Source organism: Rhipicephalus microplus, chromosome 2 (assembly GCF_043290135.1).
Source record: "Rhipicephalus microplus isolate Deutch F79 chromosome 2, USDA_Rmic, whole genome shotgun sequence".
NCBI classification, from domain to species: Eukaryota; Metazoa; Arthropoda; class Arachnida; order Ixodida; family Ixodidae; genus Rhipicephalus; species Rhipicephalus microplus.
In genome coordinates this window covers 254645136-254657435 of record NC_134701.1, presented here as the reverse complement: position 1 = coordinate 254657435, position 12300 = coordinate 254645136, and the positions used below count along the sequence as shown (strand labels likewise).

The 12300-nt window shown below is 44.7% G+C and overlaps 1 protein-coding gene across 1 annotated transcript; it reads right to left on the bottom strand.

Annotated features, from left to right (window-relative positions):
- Positions 1-8429: 8429 nt before the first annotated feature.
- LOC142794638 (uncharacterized) lies at positions 8430-11623 on the bottom strand. The gene is made up of 2 exons (XM_075885924.1): positions 11382-11623; positions 8430-8780 (listed from the first exon to the last, which is right to left on the bottom strand). Exons 1-2 carry the CDS (start codon positions 11621-11623, stop codon positions 8510-8512), a joined length of 513 nt encoding a protein of 170 aa, XP_075742039.1. The 3' UTR covers positions 8430-8509.
- Positions 11624-12300: the final 677 nt, after the last annotated feature.

The window sequence follows — 12300 nt, the reverse complement described above, 5'->3', positions numbered from 1 at the left end:
AGGCACTGTTTCTGGCAAAAAAAAAATCTATCAATATTATCACAGAAACAGGATATAAATCCGTCAACTCTGTGTGAAGAATAGACATGAACAAATTTTTCAATAAGTGCCCACGTCAAACTATCATATAAGGTACATTTTCTTTCACAAAGTTCCAGACCAATTGAATATATCTCAACGTTAATCACTATATGGCAGAGTGTCAGAGCACTTCCAGTGAGGTCTCCCTGGGCAAGTAATCACGTAACCGAGATTACTCACCAAATGACCAAGAATATGTGTTTTTCGGTGACAGAATCGCTCATTTTTCAGCCCACAGTCAATCTGAAAATAGGAAGTCGAGAACATGGGCAGCATTCATCCAAGTTACCCCTATCGCTTCGACAACTTGATCGTGCTGAGATAGCACACATATATTGATAGGTGGTGCTTATTAAACAATACGCTCACATTGAGCGTCATAAGCCAAAGTATGGTGCCTGCTTCAAGTTGTTTCCACTTCGCAAGGATTACATATTTACAAAAGCACTCCCTTTTCTTGTCTCTAACCAAATAAACAATGTCAATTAGATTGTTTTGAGAATGTTCAGTTTGGTGTTATGATAGTGTGATTTGCATGAAAAATTTGAATTGCAAAAGAGAAAGTTTCTGTGAAAACAAATTAATAATCAATGCTACTGTATCAACGTAAAATTTAGATTTGTTTCCATATTTCTCCACGCCTATCGTTAGTGATTACGCACATATGCCTATTTGCTACCCAATTACAAGTGGGTTGAGGGCGCACTTACATCATAAAAGGGATAGAAATTCTTGGGCCTATGTGATGGAGCCTCGCAGACATCAGCTAATGCTCAAAGGTGCCTGTAGTGCACTTTTATTCAAAGATATTCACGAGATATTCAAAACTTTTTTTATGAATCAATATATCCCTGCCCCAGAAGAGGGAATAACAATTACACGAAAGAAAAAGAAAGAAATATTGTCGCTACGCCATAGAGCCGGAGGCAGTTGCACACAAGACTTTCCACGCGCCGGCTCGAATAGCAGGCTCAGTACTTTTCTCCTAATTCTTGAACGACTGCGAGAGCTTCATTTTGGCCGCTCCTCCGACGCGCGCCTTCTTCGACTTGTTGCTTTCGGCCACGAGCCTCTCCGGTTGCACAACGTACCTGTGAGTAGGTACACTGCAACATGAGTCCCTGCCTTATTTGAATAGATAGATAGATAGATAGATAGATAGATAGATAGATAGATAGATAGATAGATAGATAGATAGATAGATAGATAGATAGATAGATAGATAGATAGATAGATAGATAGATAGATAGATAGACAGACAGACAGATAGATGGATAGATAGATAGATAGATAAATAGATAGATAGATAGATAGATAGATAGATAGATAGATAGATAGATAGATAGATAGATAGATAGATAGATAGATAGATAGATAGATAGATAGATAGATAGATAGATAGATAGATAGATAGATAGATAGATAGATAGATAGATAGATAGATAGATAGATAGATAGATAGATAGATAGATAGATAGATAGATAGATAGATAGATAGATAGATAGATAGATAGATAGATAGATAGATAGATAGATAGATAGATAGATAGATAGATAGATAGATAGATAGACGACACGTGGCCAGCACCAGTATTCAAGTTCACTAACGCGAACTCACTTTTGATGAGCCAAAATGGCAACCTAATAATCTGTCGTGCACTGGTAAGGAACCCCTGATTAAATTGAATCACCTAAAGGGGTCACGATCAACCAAGAGTTTTAGGTGCGCAGTACTTAGAAAATAATATCTGAGGTTTCATGTTCCATAACCACGATACGGTTACGAGAGACGTCATAAGGTAAGGTTTCAGAACTGTCGACCACCTGATGTTCTGGTGTTCGTTGACGTTCTTAGACATGCACTGACGTCACATAGTATGTGGACCCTCACGTTTTCGCCTCCATGGAAATGTGGCCGCAATGGCTGGGATCGAACCCGTGACCTTCAGGTCAGCAGGCGAACACCTTATACACTGCTCCACTGCGGCGGACCGCATAGCCCTTTCGGTGCCCGACTTGTCTCTCATATATATCCCATGTGGCATGATCACGCTCACAATCAAAACGGTGGATTTGAGGACTAAAACAAGGTGAGCAAGGCTCGAAACAGGGCTTAAATGAATGAAGTGGTAAAATAATATGAATAACAAAAATAATCAAGAAGTAATCGCAGTATTTTACTTCAGGTCACTAAAACGCTACAAAAACTCGAGGCTGACACCAGCATCATGCGATAGAGGGCGCCACCACCTCCCCAGACACGCAATTGCTCCTTTCACCAGCGCTTTTCCGGTACCTTCGTCGCTACTTCATAAAGGCAAAAACAACTTGACGGAGCCAGCAGCAAACGACTTGTACTTCAACTGATTGTAGCAAGGAAGAATTCGACAAGCCACAGAAAAAATATAGCGCGCATGCACACATGGAGTGGGTGAAATCTTTTAGATTTTACACTGCAGGGAAAGACTTACAGGCTTACATTAAGCTATGCTGTGTACGACTGTTCGGTAAACGGACAAGTGGCAACTTCACTAAAGAGAATCGCTGGATGTGAGGGCTGAGGGCTTCCTCAGGTTTCAAATTACTGGAGTTGCTCCACCACAGGATTCAAAATAGCACCAGTCGCTACGCAAAAACGACATTTGCGCTAGATTTCGCTCCTGGGTCTTCTTCCATAGACTTCACCGGGCCTTGATTACAGTGCGTGTTTGAATACATAGGGCTCTTGCTATTTAACGGATACCTCAATCTGCCTATACTGCTATTTCTGAAGCCCACCCTGTTCTGGAATGGAAGACTTTCGAGCTTACTGACACCACACTATTTCTACCATATTACCCCGACACGTGGCGTTCAGAGGCGCAGGTTGATTTTGGAGAGGTGCATATATTAGTGATCGATAATCATTATATGGTTCAAGGTGACGACTTACTTGTACAGCACAACGGCAGACACGACGAAGAGCATCAAAATGGTGACAGCAAAGCAAGTGACCACCAGCTTCGAGTTTTTGAGCGACCAACGCTGACGGTCCACCGACCTGTCGACGCTTTCTTCCATCATGCTGATAGGTGTGGACGTTCCTGGAGTTGGCGTTGCGGTAAAAGGCAGCGACGATGCCTTCCACGCAGGAGAACGCCGGCCCCCACCTCGCCTGCGTTCGGTTTCTCGTTCGCGACCTCTGGTTGTTCCGAAGGAAGTGGCCACATTTTCCTCGGCTGCGGTGTCTTTAGTCGTGGCTACAGTGGTTGCTGGCTCTGCATTGGACGAAGCAGTCGTCGGGCGTGAGCGTTCCGCTTCCCCGCCTTGAAATGCTGTTACGGGTGATGTCGGCATCCCACGTTCCTGGTGACTCGGTTCATCACAGACTTATGGCAGTAGGAAGATGGTGGTCGCTGCTGGCAATGACCCTTCACCTCCAATCTGCGTTTGTGGTTCAGACCTTTTAGCCATCGCCCTCACGCCGCTCGTCCGATCGGTGATTTCTAGCAGTTGGTCCACTCGAGTGCTTATGCACCTCGAGAGTGAGTTCTCATAAGGCAGACTTCAGTCAGCGCAGTAGGACCACTTCTGAAGATGTGTGCCCTCTTTTTCTTGCGTTTATTTATACGGCGAAATATCACTAGCCGCTCTTGAGCGCCAACTGACTTCTTCTCTCTCTTCTTTTCCCAAAGTTTCTTTTCGGCGTTATGAAATTCCTCTCAGTGGGTTTTATACATGCTATAAACTATAATAACAATATATCATTCTTGGATAAGTGAGTTGAAATCACTGACATCTACATTTTAATGCGCTATTACACTATTAGTTTCCTGTTAATATTACTTTTAAGGGTACTTCACCCAAGTGACTAGTCTTCCCTACTATATTTTTATTTATGGTCGCTTTTTTTTCTTTTTATTCTTATCTATGACAGAGCATACAAACCTTTCTGCACATTTTTCTGAATTACAGTAATTTTCTTAGGAAAAAGTCAATATTTTCACCTAATACATAAAACTTCAAAAATAAGAGAAGGTCAACAAGAACAAAAACACGGTGCCATACGTAAGGACGTTGGGGGAATGGCACACAAAATCACAACAAAGTTGTTCATGCAAGTTGGAGACTTTCTGACGCTTCCACTCGATATCATGCACGATGGAGCTTTTCTTTTATTTTTCTACTTTGGCCTCCTTTTGCACTCGCAACTATGCGTATCCCACATCAAATATTTTAACATGGCGCCATAACATTGATAGCGTTTATTCAGTATTTTCTGCGTGTTGCTGCTATTCATGAAGAAGCATGCATGGAATTTTTAGACGATGATATACCTAACCAAATAGATGGTTCCACAACAGCAGTGCGGGTAACTATAAATCTCGTGCCATTCGGTGAAATATTGAGCTTGATTTCAGTAGAAGCTCTTGGAATTCGGACGCACGTATATCAATGCAAAAAACAAAAACAAGAATATTGGCCCCGGATCTGCACGTTATATTGCAAATGCCGTCGAAAAAAGATAGTCTTGCGTTTGGAGAGAGTGAACAAAACATTTATTTGATGTAAGGCGCAAGAAAATTGGTGAATTGTATTCTGGAGGCACTGCGTTAGAGTGCCTCGAGCGTGCAGTAGAGGCGAACTAGCGCATTGAGGCACGTAAGACACGAGCGCCATCTGGCAGTTTCCTTGAAAACGAAGGAAGGCGTGAATGAGCTGTCGTTGGGAGACGTAAGGGAGGGTCGGAAACCTTCAAGCCGGACGAAAACGTGGCTCGCTGTGGCCAAGTTTTTGCTGACAAAGGCTGTGTTTCAATTCTTAGACAGCACGTAGACAGTCTACGAAGACTGCCTAGAAGACAGCATCGACCCCATGCTGTCCGAGAAATGGAACACATTTAGACTGCTTTTACGCGACAATGCGCCACCACGCGTTGAGAAGGAAAAGCTACAATAAACAAACGTAACAGTTGTATTTTCTGGCTTATTTTGTGTTGAAATCAAGAACTAATAAACGTTACTCACATTGAGCGTCTGGGAAAGCGTCAGCTTGTGTGCAGACGACCATTCCGGCGATATCCGATCTACCTGAGCGATTCGATGAGCCGCCATCTTGTTTAGACAGCAAAGTAGCCTGCATCGTATTTGTCTACGATGAGGTCTTCTCGGAGCTGTCTATTTTGCCGGCTGCGTGAGAATTGGAATGAGACTTAAGATGGCTGCCGTCCATTTAGCTGTCTATTTAGCCGTCTACGGTGAGTATTGGAACACAGCCAAAAGACGCCAGTCGACGATGCATCGCAACTAGGGCAAGGGCGCAGGCCCGCCTACGGAAAAAAGATGCTCGCTTGTCTCGGAGGTGATAAGGTGTAGAACGCAAAGCGACGGGCAGGTGCCACCACTATGTCGGTTTAGTAAAGCATTGGTAACACTTGCCTTTTTGAGCACCGTGTTGCACTGTCAGCGCAGCGTGTTTAACGCTGCAGTCCTTAGAATTACTTGTGTGTGCCTTCTCTAGTATAAAGACACACATACGAACCAACGGCGTGTTATTATGGTACCTCAGATATGTGCAATCATTGATTTTTAATTAAAAATCACAGAAGTATGAACGCTGGATCTTGAGCAATATTTGTGGGCGCTGCGGATGGGGTCGGCCGTTTAAGGTATCGTTAAGGGTGGGTGGACAAACAGACAGACAGACAGACAGACAGACAGACAGACAGACAGACAGACAGACAGACAGACAGACAGACAGACAGACCAAAGTTTTTCCGTTGAAGGTCCCCAAGAACGACTATGGTCTTCAAAAGCACTAAATCCTCTAAGCCCGACGAGCAATATTCTTCCCTCTCCGGCTAGCTCAAGGGTTGCAAAATCGTATTTCGCGATGGTAAGTGTAGTTATTCTCATTTGGCGGTCACGAGTCATGTGTAGATGAAACTTCCACTAAATTTCCCTTTATAATTGAAAGTATGGCTAATTCTCTTCACGATAATGAGCCAATTTTTAATTAGCGACAGAATAAAACAAACCTTCCACTATCCACAATACTAGTGTCACCAAATTTCTACAAAAGTGACTTCACTTTTTACATCATGTCTGATACAACCATCGATATACACAAACAAATACAGGAGACACGACTCACGGTAGCATTTACTTCTGCATCACGAACACACCGTCTGCATACACAGGTAGTGCTCCTTTCTGTTCATACTTGGTATCAGATCTATCAATAAAGAATTTGGAAGAGATACTTGTTTGCTGCGCGACTGGTCTACTTCAGTGCAATGGCATTTATTGGTAGAGATCACTTGGAACATCTTCGCATAGGAATCTTCACGCAGCTCATCGTGTAAAATAAGTGACGGTTTCACCGATTAGAATTCTCATAGCTACATTATATTCTAAACCTTTCAGTATCTTATCGTTCGCAGCATCTTATCGCTCACTACATTGCTGAAGGACGACTACCATTCGCGTTACTTTTGCAAATACAGACAAATACGAGCATAAAGCTCCGCGATCAATTGTTATTGTCGGCTCGAGTCACTGCGGCTTGCCGGCGAACGACTGGCGGGTATCGGTAGATCTGTATCGTGACCAGCGTTGCTGGCGACCCCGTTTCCCGTCAGGTTGGCAGCCGCTCTGATACCGGCACGCGGGCTGACCGCGTCACCGAGCGAGTTGTGACGCGTGAAGGAGGCTTGTTGTTGCTGCGGCCTGTGCACCAAGCGGCTGTATATCTCCTGCGCGCTGGCCAGGGCGACCAGTATGAAGACGAAGGCGCCGCAAGCGACGCACCAAGCGATCAGCTCGCCGCGGCCCGACGTCGAGCGCCTCCTCTCGACGGGCGCGAACAGCTCTCCCGCCTTGCCCCCGCTGCCTCTTGACGTTGTGCTTGAGCCCGGCGGTGCGCGACCATACATGCTGCTCGTCGCCAGGCGGGTGGTGGCCGTGCCGTCCCGGGTGGCGTACACCGAGCCCATAGCCGTAGTTGCAGTGGCGCCAAACGCTGCTCCTTCGTTGACCATAATTCGCTCAACCTTTGCCGCTTCCTTAGCGTGTCTCGGAAGGTTGGTTGGTTGGTTGGTTCCTCAACACCTTGGCGCAACCCACCTAGGGGGATGGGCCATGAATGGGACGGTGCCCTGCTTTTCAAATTATTTCACTTCTTGAAAGAGAAGGTTGGATTACTTAGGTAATATAGGTAATAATAAAAACGTGTTATATTTTAAAAAAAACTTGAAAAGAAAACATATAAACATACAAAAAAATTAAACATAAAACAGCTGAAGTTACTTATTATTAGCATTCCATTCTTTTAGATTCTCGTAAGAAATTTGTAACAGCGGTAAAAACGCTCCTGTGGCTGAATCCAAATGTGACTGCGCCAAATGAAAGAATCACCGGAAGTGTCAAGTTTAAGCCCAACTTTCGTAGGGGTTCTTCTAGTAGCTTTTCCCTTTGAGTTTTGAATTTTCGGCATGACAAAAAGAAGTGCTCCAAAAATTCCCTCTCATTACAATAAAGGCACAAAGAAGCTTGCTTGCTCCTCAAAGCAGTCTCCTATACCCACTGTTCAGAATGGGCCGAGAAGAAGAAAAAGAAAAAAAAAAGCTGGTTGTTAATTGAAAATGAAGGCGAAAACAATATTTCATTTTTTTTCACAAATACAACGTCATTTTAGTCATAAGGCAGAATCAAATTAATTATTCAGTGAATAATTATGAACAAAATAGGTCCTGTAGTGCTGTTAATAAAATATGGGAGTTCTACTCATGCTGCACTCGTTTGCTAGCTTGCTTGCTAGCTTGCTTGCTTTCTTGTTCTAATGTTGTGGCTCGTACCACAACTCTCGTTGCTATTGCCCTTCTTCCCGTTTCCTCACAGTGGCACTGGCCCACAACCAAAAAACAAATGAGACATTCTAATTTGTGAATTGGATAACCAACAAAATCTGTATGCCAGGCGATACATAGGACACACGCAACATTGATCAAAGGTACAGAAAGGCGCAATATTTTGACTAAATGCTTGGAAATGTACAGAAGGCTAGTAATTGAGCGTTTGATTTCTCAGTCTTTCTTCCGAGCAGCATGCGTCTCTTTGCTACGACATGCGTTGTCTCGTCTGGCTTGCACTTCACGTTTCACGCTCGTTCGTAAGTGGTACGCTTTCAATGACATGTCTAATTTCAGGCAATCTCAATAGGTACTCAGTGCTTTCCAATTATGAATAACGGAAGCTAATAGTAACTGAAGAATAAGACAGAAGGCGCACGTATTGATCGCAAAATACACTTTACTGACACTGATCACGCGCCATTACAGCGTGAAATATTTATACGGAATCAAAATTCAACACTAGACTAAGCCATATGCAGCAACGAGCAGATTATGGATTGCCACGTCCACCGTTCACGATAGTCCCCCTACGCGCAATCACACTTTTTCAGTGGCGTTCTCTTCCTCAAGAGAAGTCTGCATCTCCGTAGGGGTGCCTGTGGTAACTTGCTCTGTCAGAGACACAGCGCCCGTGCTGGAACGCCGGACGTGACCGCGGCGACCCACCGTAGCGTGACGCGGGGTCGTAACCGCCAGCGATCGCTTTGGGTCCGTGGCTTGGACCACAATGACCAGGACCCTGGGTTCTCGTTCGCCGTCCCCCATGGTCTGCGCGGTTATGATTCCGGGTCGCGCCACGTAGCGGTACCTGTAATTTTTTTTTCGTTGTGAACGTCAAAGGCAACAAGGAGAAAATTGTTTTTCTCAACGTAGGAAAATGTCCTTTCAGAATTCAGAAGAACCACGCTTACCACGAGAATTAAACTTGGTAAGCGAGAAAACGAGCGAATTGAGAATGTTGGTGGCGACGTTACCTTAAAATTTTCACGACAAACATCACGAAGTCAGAAATTTTGGCGGTACCTACAAGACTCAGCGCAGTTCTTATCAGTAAAAAATTGAAAAAATTGTCCCCTGCAGAAGCCAAAAATTTAACACGCGGAATTTCAAAAAATTTTGTAGAGCCAATGTCAAAAAAAAAAAGAAACGTAAAATGCACTTGGAAACCCGTGACGTAAGGTGCGACGATCTGGGTACGAAATTCTGGAACGAAACTTTTATTTCGATTTTCTCGTCAATTAATAAGCCTGAGAGCAAAATTAATGTGAGAGTTATCAGAGTCAAATTTGTCTATCTAAACTGGTTCAACGTATCCCTATAGTGTCCCTTCAATACGGCGTCTAAACAGCGCAGGCTAAACGCGGGTTTGGAGACGGCAGGTGTTGAACACAATGAGTCGGTATTTGTCTGTACCAAATGATAGTGGAACAAAACGGCTAAATGACACGCACACAACACTACTCTCTATTGAATAGCGCCGTGTTCTATCGTACTTCTCGTGTCATTTTGTTCCTTTGAAAAGTACTATGATAGCAGATGCATCTTGATTGCAGACAAGCGGGACACCTAAGCTAATAGGTGGGGGTAAGTATCTTTAAAATAAAGTTCAGTTTAAGTGCACTCATGGTGACCTGGTACAAAATAGCATCATTCGTGCAACTCAGAAATGGCTACTGCACTACGGCATCAGGTGACACTTAATCAATAATGCACATTCATCTGCTAACAACCAAAACAATGAGGCTCTTGCGCGACAGTATATGATCCACGATTATTCAATAAATACTCGGTGAAAATAACGAATAGGTGAAGCAGAGGTATGTTAAATATTAACTAAGTGCGGAGTTTGAATGTAATCCTGTCGAAACTGCACACTGAGCTGTGAAGAAAGCTATAGTACTGGAAACTGGGCTCGTTTTCATAAACCGATTATCTTAATTATTCAGACAAAACTCGGTATCCAAGGTTTTATGGCAGATTTTTCTCCGAGCACTAGGGCAGCTTTCACAGCCTGTTATCGAGCTCATGGCCCCATGTTGGGCAGCCCAACTACACAGTCCTCTTCATGAATGTTCCAGTGGGATGTATTCGCTCATGTTGAATTAGGCGAGATTTCCACTCCGAGAGATTCAGTATATCGCTTCAAGCTTGCAATACAAACATCACTAGTATGCCGAAAATATTCGATAAAAAATAATGTAGAGTTCTTGCTGCCGGAAAAAATGGGGTTGAGCGAAGCTTGGTGTGAGCGTGCCTTGGTGTTCTTGGGGTAAAGTACAGAGATATAGGATTAAGAAGAATGAGAGAAAGAGGAAATAACAGAAATAGAGAGAAAGTGAAAGAGTAATAGATAAAAGGCAAGAAAACGTGTACAATGAGAGAGGGGGAGACATAGAGAAAGAGGAGGCAATTAATAGAAAGACAGAAAAGGAAGGAAGGGAAGACAGAGGCAAAAGGCTGGAAGCATAAAGAAACACAGGAAGAAAGCTGGGGAAGAAAACAGACTCAAAAATGAGAGACATGGAAGAGAGCAAGGAGAACCCTGTATAGTACAGTATTAAAAATGGGGAAGAAAACAGACACGAAAATGAGAGACGTAGAAGAATAGAAGAGAGCAAACAGAACCCTTTATAGTACAGTATTGTAAGTGAGGGGAAAGGGAAGTGAGGAGGAGCATTCGGAGAAGGGAAACACCACAAGCTCCACTAATTCCTCAAGGCCCGACCACGAGCACCCGTTGCAGTGCGTCAGCGCGGGGATTTTTTGACGCAGCGCCACACCCTCTCCCTGAAGAGAGAGAACGCTCAGTTTACACGAAGCTGTGCACCCTCCTTCTTTAAATAGGGAAAGGGCGCGGCACCGCGTCAGAATTCCAGGCGCTGAGTGCGTGTGGTCGGGCCTTTTAGTCTTCGCAACACTAGTGCGCTGCTGCAGTACTGTTTGCGTACGACGTACGCCAATGTGTGCCATAGCCTCCTAGATTTCACTTGCCTGCCGTATGAGCGTGAAACGCCCGTCGTCTATGGCGGCGCTACCTGCGTAGGGGTAAGGGTCTTTGTACTTGTCCTTTGAGATTGGCAATTTCGGCATTTGCTAATAATTTCAGAGGCTATGCCTTGTATGGACGAAGTTGCTTGTTGAATGACGGCGTCACTTACGTAGGGTTGCTTATAGTTACGTTTACGCCTTTTTCAAACTTTTTTGCGTTATTTTTGTTGCATATAAGCTCGAAAAACGTAAAAACTTACTTGAAGACACCCCCCACTTAGGTGGCGCCACCACCATAGTTCCGACGACGGCCGCTTTCTATGTGGCCACCGATAATCTGGCAGACAAGGGAAATCCAGGAGGCTGTGTGTGTGCGAGTTAAAAAAAAACCGTTCGCTGAAAGGACCATGATCTTACGTACCAAACGGCGCCGGTGATTGCGAAGAGCACGATGACGATTAAGGTGCTGACGAGGACGCAGCCCAAGGTGTAGCGCTGCGTGGTCACCACTGCCTCCGTGATGGGGAACCACGAGCGCGGTCGGCTGGAGGAGGCGGGCGCACGCTCGCCAGTTGGCCGGTTGACAAGCTCGCTCGTCGGTACACTGCAGCTTGCGCCACCGCTGGTGCCGAGGCCAGACTCGACGCTGGATGAGGCGTCCATTCCTGCTCACTCTTGTTCCACGCTTCTTCTTTGTCTTCCTTACGCTAATGTGCGATTCGCCGCTCGTGCTCCGACCAAGGCTAGTTTTGTGTAGTTTAAAAAATATAGGTTCGAAACTCGGCAAACCATCTAGAGCAGTACCCGGATATTTTCCTGGCCATCCGCTCATCACTTTTCACGAAATTATACCTCGCACTATAGGGTGAGTAAATGAGTGTTCTCATCCCCTCACCGTAAACCTAATAGAGTGCAATCTGTCACGCTGATAATGCTCCAAAGCGATTCTTACCCCTCGAAGAGCTTCCACAGTAAGGTACGTGTGGAGATGGACCCAAAATGTCCAGGCCGTGGAGAGGTCATCACATTGAAACACGTGCTCTGGCGATGTCCTGCGTTGCAGAACTGCTGTCAAGAAGCCTGTTGGACCGCTACTATAACAATCCCAGCTACGACGTCCAGCTCCTGGCTGTCCGGAAGGCCCATGAGAGGGTGAAGATGTTCGACCTCCCAATCCCGACGTCGGACTATAGCCAAAAGTTGTATGTAAAAGCACGTTATACTCTTCCTTCTGGTTCAAATGAATGTGTTTTTCTCTTTCTCAGAGGTGGCGGAGGTTCTGGGTCGGTAACCGCTCTATATGCACATTCATGCGTGCGTTTATATGTCCGAGTGTATAT